Below are 20,127 nucleotides of genomic sequence, written 5' to 3' on the forward strand. Positions count from 1 at the left end.
TTTCATCACTTGTGTGCACTGACACATTTTGAACAATGTTTTACCACTCTTCGTTTCGTGCATCCTTTGGGTTTCATGACTTAACCCATAAGGACCCAGTGCTACTTATATGTCAGTTCCCAAATGAATTTTTCTCTACATTTAACATTCCTTAAGTGATTTATCACCATTTATTGTAACATTATCTTCTGTATTTTGTGTTTTTTTCAGTGAAAATCAAGTATTTTCCTACATTTAATTTACTAATCATGTAGATGTTCATAAATGGTCAGAGTAAGGTTGAGGGTTATTATATCAAAAATGAAAAAAATTGGAGAAAAAGTGACTTTTTCAGCAAAATTTATCACTAACGGAATATAAACCAAGTGTCTCCATCCACTGTCATTGATCCAACTCCATGGGTTTTACTGGTGAATCAATGTTGTAGAAGATGACATTGTCCACGTTCACTACGGATCCTCTGAACATCCAAATGTGTCATACCTGATGACCATGAAAAGATGATAAACTACATTATTAACATGTATTGATAGGATTAGTGGATCAACAGGTATTAAACAGTTTAGATCAATAGATGGTTTTAGTAGATGGTGGATGTTTGAGTCTTTATGGGTTAAATGGTGTCTCTCATTGTGTCCTATTAGACTCTTCACCCAGCAGCAGCAGCAGACCAGCATCAGAGTGCAGTTCGCCCAATGACAGCCAGCTTTCAGACAGCGGGGTTCTCCCATTGGCCCATGAGGTATTTAATGGACCTTCTGATCCATGTTGACACATAATGAGTAGAAAGATACAATGTCAAACACAAAACATATTTATGAGTTGCTCTTTGATTTCCAATACAAAATAGTTTTTAAAAGATGTTGCCTATAAACCTTTGCTGCTTTGTTTTGTAAAACTCTGATAGTTTACCATATGTTTACTTTCAGATGATAATCATTAGTAATTTTACCTTCCTTTAAGACAAACCCCTGCAGTTGAATGTTAATTGGGTGTTTAATGCAGTACACTAACGATGCACAATGCCTTAATCCAGGAGATGTGAGAAGGCCAGATGGCTCATTGTACCACAGCACATGTTACTTGATCGCTTTAATTACAATATTAATTGATTACTTATTTTGATATCAGAATATCCTTTGCTGGTTACAGATGATAATGCAGATTTCTGTGCGTACTGTTTTTGACACAGGAATAATTTATATTGATCACTTAAATGCATTCATTCAGATGCTTTGTTGTTCTGCCTATGGAGTTTCTGATAGAATAATATTGAAATTAAGGACATAATATTGTGTGTGGTTTGTGTTGTTTTCTGGGTTTTTTTATATGAAGCTTTCATGAACGTTACATGTTTTTTTGACTCAGGCTCAGATGCTGCTGCTAAAGGAAGGCGGCTTGGCCAATTTCACGTTGCCTCCAAACCGCACTGCCATGCCCAACATCACTGCTGGACTTCCTGCACAGGTTAGTAAAATGATATCCTCTCTACAGGATGTATTTTTAAACTGTTTTATTTACCAAAAATAATACAGCTGAGTTCCTGACTAATACCGTCACAGCCAAAAGGTTTTGCAATATGTGCTACTTCAGGTTTTTTTTGTTTGTTTTTTTTTTTTTTTAGATTTTTTTACTTGTGTTTCTGAGTTAAATTGAGGAACAATTACAGGCATTTTATAAGTTTCATAGACTTTTTCTAACAAATTAGTCACATTTATGTATTCACAATTTGCGTCACTCTTGGTTGTGACTATATTAAAATGATACAGTGTTTGGATCCACTTTAACACTGTTTTCTGGTTAAATGTGGCACTGATGGTCCCTGATGTGAATAACAGTCTGTTCAGACATCTTATCCATGTCCAAAAGGTGACAGTGACAGTCATGGCTGACATAAAAAAAAAGGATCCGCTGCTTTCTTATCAGAATGGACCAATTTCTTGACGTTCTGATGGTTCTAGGCAAGGTTATAATAGTTTTGCATTTTTCATTATTGTTTAGTTTTATTTAGTGTTGACTTTTTTGTCTCTAATTCAGTTAGTTTTAATTAGTTTTTAGAGCAGGTTTGCTGGTTTTTATTAGTTTTCGTTATTTTCTAAATGCTCAGTTTTAGTTTAGTTTTAGTTTTTTTTTTCTTTTATCTTCTTCACCATCGAATTCAACTAAATCCCAGACAGGACTCTGCTGCTTTCTCCCAACTTTAGTCTCCATGTTTCCAAGTAGAGTGGGGACCAAAAGACGACTCTAACGACAAGTGACGACAAGTGACGGACCATTAAATATCATATGGTGCCGCTAGCTAAAATTGGTTGAGGGAAATAAATTGATTTCATTTCAATCCGACATTGACAAAGACAAAAACTAAGGAAATTTTATCCATAATTTTTATACGTTTTAGTTAGTTTTGTAAGCACACAATACAGTTTCAGTTAGTTATTGTTTTTTTCTTTTAATTATTGTTTTAATTTATTTCAGTTAACGCAAATATTTTTACAATTCTAGTTTTCGTCATTTCGTTAGTTTTCGTTAACGATAATAACCTTGGTTCTAGGACAGTGGTTCTCAACCTTTTTTGAATAAACGCCTTCTTCTGTCATCATAAGCCTCTTACTGACCTCCCACCCTGCAAAAAATTTGGCGGGGGGTGTCACATTATAACGCTCCATATGTAATGCCCCCCTCAGTTCATCATTATTCTCCTTGTCAAGTTGTTGGGGGGGGGGGTGTTTAGGAGTGGTAAGTAAGGAAGTAAGCAAGCAACATGATGGACCTCAGTGTAGAAGACCAGGGTGGGTGGGTTGGAGGGTGCAGGAGACATACATTGGCCATTGAGATAACATGCTGCTAGTAGGAAAGTGGCAACTCAAGCAGCACTGGAAACAAAGTTTATCTTCTGATATGGATACTTATACATTGTGACGAATAACACTGACTAAAGCCCCCCATTTGTACCTCAGCGCCCCCCTCTCAGCTTTCTCCTTCCAAACACCCCCAACATTGTCCCATAGTCCTCTGGGGGGCTGTACCGCCCCTGTTGAAAAACACTATTGTAGGATAATGACTGAAGAAAGGTGCATGATTTTGTGAGCAGCCCTTTGTCTTTTATGGGCTGAGGTGTAATGTCATCACTGGGTTTCCACATCATGTGTTTGCATAGACACACTTCTACGTGGACAATGAGCTCATGTCTCTACTACCTAAGAGGCCGAACATCAGTCCCCAGAGGATCCAAGCATCTCTGAATGAGTCAAACCTAAATGAAATCAAATCAAATCCTTTCCAAGAGTCCTGCTGTAATAAAGGCTTTCCCAATAAGATTATCCTGAAGTCATAAAGGATTTGGACCTTGCTGGGAAGGCCACACCTTAAATGAAGTAGACAATGACACATTCACCTTCAGCGTGTCAAGCCATTCATGCTGTGCAGAATTGCTTCACTGGAAAAAATCAAAATCTTACCAAGTGTATTTTTCTCATTTCTAGTCAAAATATCTCATCACACTTAAAATAAGACATAATCACCTAAAGAGTAACTTTTCAGTGAGATGTAAAAACTTATTTTTAGACAACAGATCTTGAAAATCTTATTTCAAGAAATCTTACCAAGATGATTTTCACTTGTTCCACTGGCAGATTTTTTTGCTTGAATTAAGCAAAAAAAAAACCAAAAAAATAAACTTGAATTAAGCAAAAAAAAAAATCTGCCAGTAGAACAACTGAAAATTATCTTGGTAAGATCTCTTGAAATAAGATCTGTTGTCTAAAAATAAGTTCTTACATCTCACTGAAAAGTTACTCTTTAAGTGATTGTGTCTTATTACCTCCGCCAAGGAGGTTATGTTTTTGCCAGGGTTTGTTTGTTTGTTTGTTTGTTTGTTTGTTTGTCTGTCCGTTAGTGTGCAACAGAACTCAAAAAGTTATGGACAGATTTGGCTGAAATTTTCAGGGTTTGTTGGAAATGGGATAAGGAAGAAATGATAAAATTTTGGTGGTGATCGGGGGTGGGGGGGCCCACGGGGGGCGCCACTGATCAGCCTTGGCGGAGGTCTGCGCTCTCCGAGTGCTTCTAGTTTTAAGTGTGATGAGATATTTTAACTAGAAATGAGAGAAATACACTTGGTAAGATTTAGATTTTTGCAGTGATGTGTTCTTTTTATGATTCACTGTATAAGGACGAGCTCTGTTGTAGAAGTTGAAATGACTGCATAGCCCACATTCCTACACACTCGTTACCCTCAAGGTAAGAAGAGCAGACGAGTTTATGCAATAGGTGCACTGTTTTACCTCTGGGGCATTGTCAAAGATAGAAACAGCAATATTGGCTTCATCCTAGGGAAAGCTAAACTAACTCCTCACTTTAAGCCCACAATGTCTAGTTTTCAACCCAGGGCTGGAGTTTTTGTAGTAGAAATGGCAGAGCTTATCATCAGCAAGATTGAGCTCAGCTTTTTAGGCTTTATTTTTAGGTTTTCTGTGATTTTAAGGTAGTCCTCAGCTATAAAAAGAGGTGAAGTGCTTCCAGAGAATGATTAAGATTGCAATTTTCGTGTTAGGATGACTTCTCTAAAATACCTACAGTAGAGCCGTCCAGCAAATAAAATTGTATTCCAAAAACTGAAGCTCTCCATTTCCAACTCAGCAGCCAATGAAGCTGTCCAAGTCCACATAGATGACATTCTCAGATCTGTCACATAAAGCGGCCACAGCCCAAAGTGTGCATAATGTTAAGACATAATATAATTGAATTGGATTATATAAAAATTCAATCTCTGCAGTGAAATTAACTATGAAGAACAAAACAGTTTTTTGCACCAGGCTGGAAACATGTTTATTTCTGCAATAAGATTAAAGCTTTTAACATGGGGGTATGTAGAGATTAAGTCCTGTTTGCAGCCACCCTCAAGTGGCCAGTCAAGGAACTGCAGGGTTTGGGTTTTTTTTTGTGTGTGTGCGTGGTAGCTTCATCTTTCAGTCGTTGATTTAGTTTAGCACTGCCCTATGGTTTCTGTGGGAGCAGTTAAATATGTAACAGGATGTCAGCCTGTTTCAGTCGAAGGGGAGAGCTCAGCAGATCAACATGACATTCTAACATACATTGAAATCCTTTGGTTTTTCCACATTGTAAGTGAGTCATTTTTTACTGATGAACATCTATCAGTGTTGAGAAAAGTTTTTTCATCAATGGTAGTTTTTTTTTTGTTTTGTTTTTTTTAAATATGTATGTGAAATTAATGATAGTCAATAGCATACAGTATACATTTAGTATATCATAAGCACAGTGTATGTACTTCTGGGTTTTACAAACACGTCTATACATTTAGGTATCATTTGCATGTATGCATGTATGACTGGCTGTCTAACTTTGGGTAGAAATATTATTAGAAGTTTATATCGCCAATGTTAAAATAGTTCCTGTGAGTTGAACACTTATAGAAACATGTGGTATATTCTGTCTTTCACTTCCTCATTCATGTCTCTGGTGGTTTCATATCTTGTGAATCAGTCATGTGATACTTTTGCTCACTTGATAACATTGTTAACATCAATATATCCTGCAAACACCTCAATACTGAAATTCACAGTTTTGCTCATTATGCTGAGATGCCATAACAATGAGAACTTCCCTATTTAAGCAACACTGGGACTTTGTTTAACCTTTTACCATTTCTTACATTAGTTCCTCCTCCTCTTTCCAGACCGACCTGCGAGTGGCCCGGTCCCTGGCATTGTCTACGGTGCCTCAAGTCTACTTGCCTCTCGATGGAAGCAGTCCACCCCTGGCTCAGCACCTGCAGCCTTTTCTGATTCTTGGACCACACACCGGACTTGTACATCCACAACTTGTTGCCTGTGAGTTGTGTAATAGAATAAACAGAAACACCTTCATTTGTGTGCCTTTGACCTGCACAGGCAAGAGTCATTCACATTTAAGTAATCATATTTAATAACAAGAGGCTTTAGATACAGCGATTGACAGCACAAGAGTACCCTCTACTGGCCAAATGTAGGTACTATAGACCTCTGCAGTAAATCTTTTTATTTGATAACTGTTATGTTTATGACCGATAAAACAAAACAAAACAAAAACAGAACCTACACATTTACTCTTAAAATTTTCAAAACTAATTAATAAAGCATATTAACCCTATAGCCTAGCACATCCCAAACTAAATAAATCTGCTGTTCTTTTTCTGCTTCTGATTAAAACAAGAAGAATTTACTTAAATCATTATAATACCATGATTATATCTGCTGTCATCTCTTTTCTTTGCAAACCCCCACACCCTTTAATCTTTTTTGTTTCCTCTGCCTTGCATCATTAATAATTCCTTATTCCCTGTTTCATCGTGCCTCTTTCTTCCTGTGTTCAGTTCCAGGTCTGAGCTCTGTTCCCATCCAGCAGCAGCGTCACCTGTCATCCCCAGTCAGGAGGGAAGGTGTTGTCACCTTGTCCTCACACAGACCACTGGAGCGAACACGCTCAGAGCCCCCACCCTACAGCCACTCGCCCCTATCTCTGCACGCCAGCTATCATTCACAAAACCAGCACCAGCTGTCGCAGCAGCACCACTGGCACAAGACTGGACTGGAAAGGGTCAAACAGAACACACAGCTGAGCAAGGTGAGTGGAGGCAGCGACACCAACATGTTACTCACAAATCTAAGTTACAAAGCAAGGTAGTAATTATATAGAGTGATTACAGATATAAAATAAAATATACACAAAAAATACTTAAGAAAGTGGTTCTAGTTCCTCCTTTATCAAATCGATTGAGAAGCCTTGTCTGATGCAGATTCCATCAGAGGACATGGATCTTGAAGAGACTGGATCAGGATCTGGGTCAGGGTCAGGGCCCGGGTCCGTGTGCGGCTCCGAACCAGGCTCAGTGTCTGAAGACGGTTACCGCAGGAGACAGAGCAACGCCAGCACAGACTCCGTTTACGGCACTGAGTCCACCACATCCTCAAGGGAGAGTCTCATTGAGCCCTCACACCCCCTTAATCAGGTACTAATTAAACACTATGGGCATTTTATGTTAAGGAAGACTTTCTTTATGAATAAATGAGAAACGGATTCATGAAGACAGATACGTTACATCACGTTCTTGCCATCAGGGGGTGCTATAACTTTATGTATCTAAGATGAAAAGAGTGGGACAACATGACTGACATTGTTGAATTGTTTATATCAGTGTCTTTTTCTTGACAAAGAAGTTGTTCATTTACTGAATAACAATCACTTTTAGTGTTCTGTAGACAGTTGATGGGTGTGTGGTTACTGTACTCAGTCATGGTGCCGTACCTAATGTACCCTCATTCTCTCTGTTCTGTTTGGCTTCTTCTTCTTGAACCACAGAGGCAGGTGATTCAAAGATCAGGTCTTCAGTTGGACTCACTGGGTATGCCTGTCCTGATGTGGCCTCATCAGCCTCTGGTCCGAACCCAGTCCTCTCCGGCCTACACGTCTCTGCCCCCACCTCCACATCCACCCCCCGCGGTACCTTCGTTGTCACTGTCCAGCCCCCCTGCCGACACCAAGCTCCGCTTTACAACAGGTGTGACACACAACCGAGTACAGAATACTGAGTAGAGAAAATAAAGTTAATATAATGATGCTAAGTCTGTGTGTGTGTGTGTGTGTGTGTGTGTGTGTGTGTGTGTGTGTGTGTGTGTGTGTAGGGCTGGTTTATGACTCTCAGATGCAGAAGCATCAGTGTACCTGTGGTGACAACAGCCTCCACTATGAGCATCCTGGAAGGGTTCAGAGCATCTGGTCCAGACTGAATGAAAGAGGCCTTCGAAGCCAATGTGAGGTATGACACGCTAATATTTCCACAAAGCAAAAACAGGTGCAAAGCATACAACAAAGTCAGCGTTATATAGACTACGCTGAGGTGAATACAGTGAATGTCAGTCTCAGTACATATGATGTATACAGTATATGTGTGTGTCTGTGTGTGTGTAGCGTATCAACAGTAGGAAGGCCACGTTGAAAGAGCTGCAGTCGGTTCATTCAGAGAACCATGTGCTTATGTACGGCTCCAACCCACTCCACCAACTCAAACTGGACAACCGCAAACTGGCTGGTAAGATCAACAACAACAACAACAGTACCATTACTGCTAATAATAATAATAATACTATTAGTGATAATCCAGTTGAATTCAATGCTGTAAATTCTGTCCTGCAGGAATCTTATCTCAACGGATCTTTGTAATGTTGCCTTGTGGAGGAGTCGGCGTGAGTGTTTTACACACACACACACACACACACACACATGCTCACACACATTCACACAGGCATACACACATCACAGAACCGTGTTAAACACAAGTCACAGAAGTCATGTGGGAATCTTTCCACTTATCTAATTGCATAACTGAACAACAAACATTACATGGCTGATTATGCCTCATTACACAATTAAGCTAATAATTGCTAATGCTATTGTTTTTGGCAGGAGCTACTCTCAACCTCAATCAGTAATCAAAGTCTGCGCAGAGGTAAAAAATGTGAGAAACAGAAAGAAAAAAATAAATAAAAGAGGGGATAGAGAAGAGGCTGCAGCTGAAACTGGATTTTATTTAGGAGGAATGGGTTTGAGGAAACACAGGATTAGGATACAATGAAATAAAAAGGAAAAATGTACAGAAAATCTCACTGGAGGAAATTAAACAAAGAAGTAACAGACAGGATAAAAGACTTTCTGTGTTGATAAGGCACAGAAGCTCAGATAATGATACTCTTGAGAAAGCATACTGACAAAGGAAGAGTAGATGAGAGCAGCACATTAAAGGCTAAGAAAGAAATAAGAGGGAAAAGGAGGTAGGGAAAGAGGGCTGGGTGTCAGTTGATAAGACGACTGATCTCCCTGATTTTCCGGCCCTTGGCTGCTCTGGTGAAGACGGGTGATTGGAACAAGATGGCAAAGCCTGTGATAAAAGAAATTCCTCTGATTTCATTGTTCCACCACAGCACATCTCCAGAAATGTGAGTTTTGAAACAGGGAATGACATAGACACACAAAACTGTGTTTGTACTGAGGTTATTTACAGTGAAGATAAAATGTGGGGAACAAAAGGTCAAGTGGTTGACAAGTTCCACAATGCTTTTTTCATTAAAATCGGAGCTTGTGTCATTATTTTGTGCAATATACACTGAAAAAAAAAAGTCACACATGCAATATTTCACTGCACCACCTTTGGTTTTGATTACCGGAGACATTCATTGGATTTAAATAAGCAAATAGTTCAGATCTTTCCATGGGTAAGTACTGCAGTGGTTAATAATGTTTCAGCTGGAACAGGTTATTTAACTCTAACTGATGCAGTAAGTAGCCTCTCATTTCTTTAACATCAAAGAGATTAGACAAAGACCATCAGGCTTGTGACAGAATGGTTCAGGGAGAATGAGACATTTTCACATATGGATTAGCCTCCAGAAAGTCCAGACTCTAATTTGGGACGTGATGAAGATGGTCCAATTCTTGATCATCAGTAATAAAAAATTAATGCAACTATGGATGGAAACAATATGATGAACCTTAAGTTGACACTACATAAGCATTATGTGACAAAAAAGATGTGACAGTGAATGTCTCTTGTAATTAAAACTAAAGCTGGTGCAGTCAAATAGTGCATGTGCAACTTGTTTTCTGGGCTGGGCGGTGTATCTTTGTATATTAATAACTATTCATACCATTGATAGTTTGAATTAAATCGAGCTAAAAGAATGCAATCAGTGTAGTAAATACGAGCAGCTAATTTGACAGTAACAATAATCAGTCAAACGCTGATATCTGTTTACTGACAAGGATCTGCAAATAACATAACATTCACTGATAACAGAAGCTGATTTTATGTATTGCATCACATTAAAGGTTGTTGAGTGAATTTGTGCTCATTTAAAGATACTCAAAAACAAAAGGGGGAATAACTAACAACATAAACCGAAGATTGACAGATTAGCTTCAACTATCGGTCAAATTATGTAAACATCAGTATCAGTAGCAGCCCGGAATTTCACAGTTTTTACATTATGAAATCACTACCAACAGCAACAGGACTGAAGTATGATGAACCTGCTGCTAATGCTTTCAACAGGACCTGGAGTTAAAATGATCACCTCCTGTTGAACCTGTCAGGGTTGATGTACCTCATACAATAACTTGCTTCATTGCTTCGTTATTGTTTAACCGACAGGTGGACATTGATACGATCTGGAATGAGCTTCACACTTCAGCAGCTTCACGTATTGCTGCAGGCTGCGTCACAGACCTGGCTCTGAAGGTGGCGCAGGGAGAACTGAAGGTGTGTTTTCATTATCAAATACCTTATCATGTCAGAAGTGCTTTGTGAGGAAACACTGTCCTGCATATTTAGTCCGGTAACTCCTCTGGGGGTTCAGTCATTTTCTATAATGATATAGTGATTTATAATAATCTCTGCAGGTGTAAACCTTTAAACCGTGGTGTTTGGCAGCAGTGTGTTTAACTTTGTGCTCTTCTCTCACAGAATGGCTTTGCGGTGGTGAGGCCCCCTGGACACCATGCAACCCACTCTTCCCCGCTGTAAGTACATCAGCCTGCGTAGACACACACTCAAAAACACACACTCAAACACATACCAAGAGCCGGGAGGTCTCGCAAAGTGTTTCAACGGATTTATTACAGATCAGCTACATTTACATATGTGTGCGTGTGCTACCTGCCTGATGCTTGAGGCAAACCCCAGTACATGCTTTGCCCAGTTTGTCAGAAGTACGTGAAAGTGCTGCACTTGTGTGTTAATGTGTATGTGCGTGTTTGTGTGCATGGGGATTTGTGTCAGTGTTTGACAGGAGGAGGCATTAGCCAAGTAACCACATTCAGCTGGGAATGAGTGTGTGTGCTCAGCAGTGCTTGTCACCGTGTATTTATGGGACGATAATGACTTTTCTTGATGAGCTGAGCTTGGACAGCTTATATGATATACCGTCTACACACTCACAGTTTACGACCTATGCTGACGGAGCCACTTCTAACATTCCTCCATTGTTTTTCATACATCAACACTTTTTCTGCATACCTTTACTGTAGACAGTGAGTGGAAATGCTGTTCCAAGTTGTGAGTTCATTCCTCTGAAATCATCTTGTGCGTCCTGCCAGCTATTCACTGAGTTGTCATTGTACTGTAGGGAGAATTTTATGATAAGAATGTTTTTTTTTCTTTTATTATTGTCACAAAATCTCTTGAGGAGGGATTGTAGGATTTTCCATTCAGCAGACTATTTTAATATGAAAGATAATTTTTGCTTGTCAGGAGAAAAGGATGAAATACAGGACATTCTGACATTAAACATCCACATTTCTCTAATGTTGGCAGTTGATTACTTGCACATTAGAGTCGGTGCTGTGACTGCTACAACCTGGACTGATTAACCGCCACATGAGACCACATGTCTCATTTCTCTTGGAGGTTCCTAAGGTCCATGTGGTGATTCTCATATTAATTTGCTGGAGGTGTCTTGATAAACAGATGTGGCTTCAATTCCTTCTGTGTGTTTGTCCACAGGGGCTTCTGTTTCTTCAACTCTGTGGCCATCGCTGCCAAACAGGTCCAACTCAAACTCAATGTCAGCAAGATCCTCATCGTGGACTGGGTAAGGATCCGCCACGCAACCAACATTACTGGTCCGCACATGGGCAGGAAAGCACAACCATAAACACGTATGCGCAGTGACACATATGTATCATGGGCACAAACATGGTTCCAGGAGCAGAGCAGCCTTGAACAGTAGCATCACTATTTATCATTTAGTTCATTTAGATGCTTATCTCTGGTCCCCATATGTTCATCTGAACACTCATGTATGCTCAGCGTAGACACATATGAACTCACGCCCACACATACACATGCAAATATTGATCAGCAGCCAGGTGGTCGTCTCTGTTCTCCATGTGTGAGCGTGCACGCGCCCCTATATGCGTCACATGTTACTTCTTCAAACACTAATTACTACCTGTTTCATCAAGGGGCATGAGATTAAAGTGAGTTTGACAGAGAAAAGCTTTGCAGATTTTGATCTTCCTTTTGTTCTTTAGTAGATAAATAATGAATGAAAACAATGAAACAATGAAAACTTGTTTGTGCTCATGTCAACTGTGCATTTGGGTTGAACATCCGCCTGTATCGTACATCTGTCTATCCCATTCCTGAGCATGTGATGTCTAAGAAACGCCTTGATTCAATTACTTCATATTTGGTCACTCTGAAGGTCAAGGTCAATGTGATCTCACAAAACACATTTTTGACCATAACTATCCGGCTCAATTCGCACACTAATCATGACAAAACATGTGTTACAGGATAAAAATGACATTTTGATGACATTTTAAGCCAAAACATCAAAGATCAGCTTTTTTGTGATATCGTAATGTTTTCTAGAAACATTTTCCTGGCCACACTTTACAGACTGTAGAAATAGTCTCAACAGAAATCAGACCACTGTCATAAATATATGGGGGCATCCATGAGGCAATAATTTAAACTTTCAGTCTTTTATGATTCATGTCAAAGTCTACAGAAGAAAAGGGAAGAATAAAAAATTTACTTTCACCTCTTGTCAATAGGAGTTTGACAGTAATAAAAAGTATAGATAAAGAAATTAGAAGAATAACAGAATCGAGAATCATTTTCAGTCAATAATGACATCAAGGTAGTTTCTTTCAATGGGAAAATATGTTAAGTGTCAGTTTTTGTCAATCTAAATTCATTGATATATGTTGTCCAATCAATTTCCAGGATGTTCACCATGGCAACGGCACCCAGGATGCCTTCTACAATGACCCAAATGTGCTCTATATCTCTCTGCATCGCTATGACAACGGCAATTTCTTTCCTGGTAGTGGACATCCAAGTGAGGTAGGTACAAAGAGGGGATTTCTGTGTGTGTGTGTGTGTGTGTGTGTGTGTGTGATCTTCTAAACTATAGATTATATGATTAAATTCTGGAAATCAATTTAAACTGCCATATTCTTGATATTAGCACTTACCACCCATGCTTTATGTGAAAATAGATATGTCGACTTTGAAATACTTAGCAATTATGTGATTCCAGTGGGATATTACAGGGATAAGAGCCTTGTGTTTAGCATTTTCTTGTCAAAACAGGACGGGTGATAGTAAAACTACATCCAAAAATAATATTCATGATTTACATCCCATTTAAGTCCAATTATGTGCAGAGTTTTGCAATGTAGAGTGATTTTCGTAATTGCGTGATAGATCCTGTCCACTTGTTCACTTTGTTTTTATAACTTCAGCAACTTAAGTGAGAACAGTCATTTTTTCTACCGACTCATCTTGAAATATCTGCCACTAAATGCATTTATCCACTAAAATCACAGTGTGTTTTGGTGTATTTATTGTAGCTTTACTTCTCCGGTTGAGTTTATTTGCAAAACTTCACAACAGGATGTCTACAGTTGAATTGCATACTTATGTTTGCATACAGGAAATTGAGATGCCAATGAATTCTGCCTGCGGTCTTACCAGAAACCAAGTGTGATGACTATCCCCAGTGAGATGAATTGACCCCAACCCCATGGTGGCATTCAAGCCCCAATAAATCCCCCTAGATCCCCTCCTCTTATTCTCCCATCCTCCCTCCACAATAATGAGGATAAAATAGTCAATGTTTTCCCATAAAATCCCCTGATGAGGGACGGTACATAAAACGCTTCGTGGGCTTGGATGTGGCTTTGCCTTAAGTGGCCGCTCAACCTCTGTTGAGCTGTGTGGTAAACCTCTGGAGTCTCGCTGTCCCCCGTGTAGGTATATAACACACCATGGGGTAGGGGTGTGATGTCATAGCCATAACACAGAGCGCAGAGTACCACACAGAAACCAGCTACGGCATAATCCAGTCCAGCAACTCTAGAAACATGAAAGGGGGAAAGAGGACAGAGAGGAGCGTTAGAGACTTGGAGCAATAGTAGGAATTGTGTGTGTGTGTGTATGTGTATGTGTGTGTGTTAATGGTGTGCGGGTGCGTGTGCATGCGGGTACATTACCAGTTGGCAGAGGACAGGAGGCCTCATGTGTTTTTGGTTTACCCTGTGAACATCCCGTCCACTGAGAGAAGAATGGAGACAGACGCTCTGCAATGCTCATCAGCATTCTTTCTCTCTCAAACATCCTCTCACACCCATACACACACACAAAGGAAATTACCACGCCTTGTTGCCAAGAGTGTGTCAATCACCCTCCTCATCCTCCCCTCAAACTGACACATTGAGTGATGGTGAAGGGTTTAGAGAACAGCTAACTGCCTGCTAGGAAGACTACAAAGAGAGAGGCAGGAATCCATAGGCCTTCTTTCCAGGACCCGGCCTCATTTTTATAATCTGTGCCCCCAGTATGTGAGGTCAAACTGAGACCAGCTACCTCAACTCGGCCCGGCATTTCGGGTGTACACTTGAATCTCAACACAGCTCTAATGAAAAGGAAACTGAAAGAATCACAACCTCTATACAGTAAAGCGTAGAGCGGTGCACCATGTAGGTTTTATTTGACATGTCATTAACTTCATTATACAAGAAGCTTTGCAAAATGCTATTTTTATATAAACAGCACATTTTAATGGTACATGCAGAGTATGATTCTAATACTTAGTTTGTTTTCTATGTATCAGGTTGCCAAATGTGAAATATTTCTCAGTATAGCGTTAGCCTACAGCTTGGGAATCATAAACGGGTGTAGCCCTGCTGCGGCTCGCAGTGATTTATAAGGCCGTTTGACAAATTGTATCAAAATCAAAATGGAGGGACAGGGGTGTTGAATTAATAGCCATCCGTATTTCATTTAGGAATCATAATCACTCCCTGGTGTTGCCCTAAAGAGATGCAGTCATTTTCCCTTGATTGCTACAATGCAAGTTTTGCAACAGCAGTACTTTTTTTTTTGTGAGAGCTTGACACAAATCTGTCACCGTTGTGTCGTTTCTCAAATTTCACCGGGACTCATTTACCTTTCTTGGACTGACTCTTTTCTTTGCTTTCCCTCCCAACCTCCAGGTGGGTGCAGGCGCTGGCGAGGGTTTTAATGTCAATGTGGCGTGGACAGGAGGTCTGGACCCCCCAATGGGAGATGCTGAATACCTGGCTGCATTCAGGTAATAAATTAACTAGCAAACCTTTAAAAGACACATTCTTCTTCTTCTATAATCTTAACAATTGGAACTTAAAGGTCGCATTAAATAATTTAGCATACTTAAAACTTTAATATGTCACGTTTTTTCAGGGAAATGTGTATAAAATGACTAGGTTGGTGTATAATTTGTTGATATATGTACTTACCTTAAATCAAATGTTTTCAACAACCTTCAGATTTAGAGTAATACATAATTTAATTCATTTTATCACAGGTCATCATCGTATCCCCTTTACTAATGTCAATGTTTAATGTTACTTGCAGCTATTTCATTTGAATTTAATGACACAACATGAATGTACATCCCTAAAATTAAATAAAATACCTTTATTTCCTCTGCAACAGTTGTGAAAACAACAACTCCCATGATCCCACACTAATGGATGACATCATCCACTACTACATCCTTTGCTATTGTTTTGATTGAGAGATCTCTTGTGGTAGAAATGACATACTGTGTGTTTAACCGCCAATCATTTGCCAGATCTGCAAATTGTTCTTAAACAGCTTTCTACCTTTAAGGCAGTTTCAGTTTGCATTACTGCAATATATAAAACAGACATAAAATTATCTCGACACTGGTATTTTATCAGAGTTTCATTAGTGTTTGTTGTAATTGTTACCAGGCTGATGCACTCCAGTTCTAACCCGAATCCTACTGCAAATAGTGTCTCTTTCTTGCCTTATCCTTTGTACTCTAACTATACTTGACATTAATCTTCTCTTGTGGAATATAGCTTAATTTTGTGATAAATTACTCAGATGTAAAATTAGGAGTGCAAATCAGGATTAACTAATGGAATCCTCCTTAAAAGCCAATTTAGTGCAATCAGAGTATAATGTATACAGATTTATTGTAATTTGCATTATTAAGACACACCTTTACCCTCCATCTACATGTAATTTCATTCATGCCGCTTTTCCTGAATGAATATGGTTTTGGTCTGCTCTGCACTGTAATAAACTCAGAGTGTTTCTGTCAGCATCATTGGCACACCACCAGATGATTAAACAATATGCGAGCGCTACATGGCGCTGTATGCAGCACACACAGTGGGTGGGCCCCCTGTCAAAGGACAGATGCTAATGAGCTAACCCCAACTGGTATAAAAACATAGACCCAATAGGCAGACTTGGAAACACTAAGTCCAGTGTTTACTGGAGCTCTACATGCTAATTAAGGAACAACTGGGCCTTTCCTGAGCAGGCGTCTGGTTTTGGCATTTTTTTTATCCAGTTTGGGAAATGGCAAGTGTTTTCATGTGTAAAACTTCCTCTGCTAACCACACTGTAGTACTGTACGGTATTGTGTGTTACCCAAAGAAACTTTGCCTCATATCAAAGTTCTGTGGGGAAGGAGTGTCCTGGTGGTCCGGCGGTTTGAGGCTTATACCAGCGAGCTGTGATGTCCACGGCGCATTTCCGGCCAGAGACCTTTGTCACATTTCATCATGAACAACAGCCTTTTATTTACACTTCTGTCAATCTAATTAAAGCCTGAATTCCCTTGTAAACAAAAAAAACTGGCAACAAAATGTTCAAGAGTTTTAAGAAAGTAAATGCATGAAACAGCACAAAGGTTTTTCCTCAAACACACATTTTATAAAGGTTCAGACAATTTTTCTTTCAACCATTCTGTGGATTAATTAGGGCAAATAAATACATAAAATGCCGTACAGACAAAATTTTATGCATCATGAATTTATGTTTACGCAATTAAATATCTAGTCTAGTGCCAGTTCTGTAATTCAGTTTAAATACATGATTTAGTTGACGGGTTGAGTTCCAGACTGTGTATTTCTCTTTGGGATGGAACACAAAACCAGCCAAAGTGTGGTTGTTGACGATGTGTGTCTCTGTTTTTGGGTGTGTGTTAGTGACAGGGGAAAAATTGTGGTTGAGAGTGGTGGCGGGACTGTAGTACAATCAAGAGAAAGCTCAGCTGCACTTGGGACTGTATGTGTGGAAGATTACTAAGGTGGTCAGAATTTAAGGTCAGTCTAATCACCAGTAGCACAGCGCTCACAACATTTACTTTCAAAGGGAGGGCGTATGTACGTATGTACGGCTTGTACTTTGGCCTCCATGTGTACATGCAGATACTATATTTTTCTGCAGATTTCTAGGTAGCTACTGACAAACTCTGAAGAAGAGGAGAGCAGAGTAAAGCAAAAAGAGAGGAGAAGAAGTGGGGGGTGCATTGTTAGGGAATCCAAAGGCGGCGTAATTAGGCCCAATGGATCCCAGATGGCTGGCTGTCAGTGACGTGAGAAGAGGGACGAGCTCCTAATAGGAACCAGACGCTCACAAACGCCTTTGAACTGCCGCTGAGAGAGAAAGAGAGGGAGAGAGAGAGAATCAAACGCGGCATGGGCCATGCGCTCTTACTAAATAACTGGCAACGGGAGACGAGAGGAAGTGAGGAGGAGAGCAGAGAAGCGAGAAAAGTGGTCTGTCCAGAGCAGTGTATGGACGTGGGCGTCTTAGTCCAGATATGTCACAGGTCTCTTTTTTTTTCTGCTTGTGTCACCCACAAAAAATGAAACATTTCAGTGTTTGCCACCTGCCTATACTTGTGTGAATTACAGGTTTGCAAAGCGTGCATGCTTCTTTTTCCAGTTGCACACATTCACACCTGGGAGGTACTAAGACATCTACTCCTGGAAACTCACCAGCGCAGATTAAGCAGCTGGAACAAGGCCTCTGACAATTTATCTTTCATCGTTTTCAAGCAAATGGTGTTTATAATGAAATACACTTTTACCGTTTCCTATCCAGAAAAGTCCCTGCACTGTTTTAAAAATCATTTCAATGATAGTTTTTGGATGTATTTGTTGTTAAAATTGAAATCAAAAAGGAAAAATTATCAACATTACAATCACGTTATTATATCGTCTTCACTGTTTGCAGGTTTTAATTTTTTACAAATTATGACCACCTGTTGAAAACATGTTTTCTTAAGTTTACTGCCAAATTTGAGCGAGGACCACAGTGCTTGAATGACTGTAATCAAAATAAACATGCAGTATTTGTTTTAACATGCTGTTTCCTCTCTTCCTCCTCAGAGCCGTGGTGATGCCCATTGCCCATGAGTTTTCCCCTGATCTGGTGCTCGTGTCAGCTGGCTTCGATGCTGTCGAAGGACATTCATCACCACTGGGAGGCTACAAGGTTACAGCCAAGTGTAAGGCTCCATCAGCCCGTCACATCATGCACGCATTCACACTTAAATAAAGCAGTGTTAAGTGTTTAGGACTTTTTTTTTCTTTTTGACATTTCCTGGACTTTGCTTCATCTGCTTTTTTTTATAATCCCTTATGTTAGATGAAATAGTTCCTCTGGTGCTGGTGAAAATGGATGATTTAGTCAAACACAAGAAACACAAGAAAAATTTGGGGGGCAAATTTCAGAATGATAAAGAGGTGTTTTTCTTCATATTGTATTATCAGTCAAAATAACACTAGTTTTGGTGCCAAGTGTCCTGAAAGTGCAGAGACATTAAAGTAATTTCACCTGTGTTTCAGTGAGCTACTTATTATTGTTCCTTAGAAATAGGATTAAGTGACATCGAAAGAGCATCAGTCTGCACTAATGCTGTGCTGGATCTTCATTCTTTAAATAACATTCACAACATCACTGACCAGTCGATACCTGGTTACAGCCCGCGTGTGTCGTCTCTTCCAGGTTTTGGCTTCCTGACCCGTCAGCTCATGTCCCTGGCCGGGGGTCGGGTGGTCCTGGCTCTGGAGGGAGGACATGACCTTAAAGCCATCTGTGATGCCTCTGAAGCCTGCGTCAGTGCGCTGCTTGGCATGGAAGTACGATGTTTATTCCTATGTTTACACATAACATACATGTATTTTCCGTATCCAGGCATGCATATTCTGGTAATCATCTTCCATATGCATCTTCATCCTCTCACCACCGCCTCTTGCTTACGTTCTAGGTGGAGCCTCTGTCCCAGTCCGTCTTGGACCAGAGGCCTTGTGAAAACGCCATCCAGTCTCTGCAGAGAGTCATCCAGGTTCAGGGTGAGAAACACAACCTATAGCATCCAGAACCCTGAGGAACACATCTATGCACGGATTTACAGATGAGCATAAAATTACATACACATTTCAGAATCTGTGCAATGAACAAGTTCCAACAAATCACAAACAATTAGCAAAATAAAAGATCGCATTGTTTTTGTTTTTCCCTAAAGACGTCTTCTTTTCACTCTTTGTATGCAGATTTTTTTTTTGTTTCACAACAGCTGTTGCCATTTTCTTTCCCATCTCACAAATGACTTACCGCACAGTATCTCCTTCACTTACACCTCTGTCACTCTTCATACACTCAAATCAGCCTTGAGCTGTTTCATTTGGTGAGCAAATGTTGAACAAATCAGGCTGAAACTGAACAACAGGTTTCGAACATGTGAAACAAAAAAAAAGTACAGTGACTACTACTTAATGTTTCTAATGCAGTGGCTGTAATTCATGCTGTCATTTAAAGATGAAAACTACATATGAAATACACCTGCCTCTGTTGCCGTACTGTGTTCATCACCTTACAACAGGGTGCCTTTAAAGTTAAGCCAAGACAACTTTCTTATATATTATAACAAAATAATAAATCATGAATTTGACTCACAGTTTTCAGCACCCTGTGCAAAGTATGCTCTGTCCAAAACTGATTTAGATGAAGATAAACCTGATTTTAAACAAAGGATGCCTCTGTTTTCCAGGAAAGACTTAACTTAAAATATAACTCTGAGTTTTGCAGACAGATAAGAATGATTACAATTTTTTTTTTTTTAAATTGATAATGCAAACTGCATTCCAAAGCACAAAAAAATCTGATCTGAAGCGTTAGAATGTGTTTGCTGCTGCTGTTGCCATATTCATCATCAAAACATGTTCTATGTGATGTGTGATTTTGATCCCATATCTGCT

The 20,127-nt window shown here is 39.7% G+C and overlaps 1 protein-coding gene and 1 long non-coding RNA gene across 4 annotated transcripts in view; both read left to right on the forward strand.

Moving 5' to 3' along the window:
- The window catches only part of LOC115419858 (histone deacetylase 7-like), a 62,056-nt gene that overhangs the window by 37,024 nt on the left and 4,905 nt on the right, over positions 1-20,127 (forward strand). For all 3 annotated transcript variants that reach the window (XM_030134910.1, XM_030134909.1, XM_030134911.1), the window contains exons 7-23: positions 645-742; positions 1,369-1,467; positions 5,696-5,849; positions 6,371-6,621; positions 6,794-7,006; positions 7,357-7,555; positions 7,680-7,813; positions 7,966-8,086; positions 8,191-8,240; positions 10,202-10,309; positions 10,514-10,569; positions 11,552-11,639; positions 12,782-12,901; positions 15,055-15,152; positions 18,256-18,374; positions 18,875-19,008; positions 19,137-19,221. In XM_030134910.1, the coding sequence (XP_029990770.1) occupies positions 645-742; positions 1,369-1,467; positions 5,696-5,849; positions 6,371-6,621; positions 6,794-7,006; positions 7,357-7,555; positions 7,680-7,813; positions 7,966-8,086; positions 8,191-8,240; positions 10,202-10,309; positions 10,514-10,569; positions 11,552-11,639; positions 12,782-12,901; positions 15,055-15,152; positions 18,256-18,374; positions 18,875-19,008; positions 19,137-19,221 (2,127 nt within the window). The remainder of the gene's footprint in view (positions 1-644; positions 743-1,368; positions 1,468-5,695; positions 5,850-6,370; positions 6,622-6,793; positions 7,007-7,356; positions 7,556-7,679; positions 7,814-7,965; positions 8,087-8,190; positions 8,241-10,201; positions 10,310-10,513; positions 10,570-11,551; positions 11,640-12,781; positions 12,902-15,054; positions 15,153-18,255; positions 18,375-18,874; positions 19,009-19,136; positions 19,222-20,127) is intronic.
- LOC115419859 (uncharacterized) lies at positions 16,383-17,993 on the forward strand. Its single transcript, XR_003935476.1, has 2 exons — positions 16,383-17,184; positions 17,309-17,993. It is a non-coding gene; the product is annotated as an uncharacterized LOC115419859 (long non-coding RNA).

The sequence above is a fragment of the Sphaeramia orbicularis genome, chromosome 5, assembly GCF_902148855.1.
Source record: "Sphaeramia orbicularis chromosome 5, fSphaOr1.1, whole genome shotgun sequence".
Lineage (NCBI taxonomy): Eukaryota > Metazoa > Chordata > Actinopteri > Kurtiformes > Apogonidae > Sphaeramia > Sphaeramia orbicularis.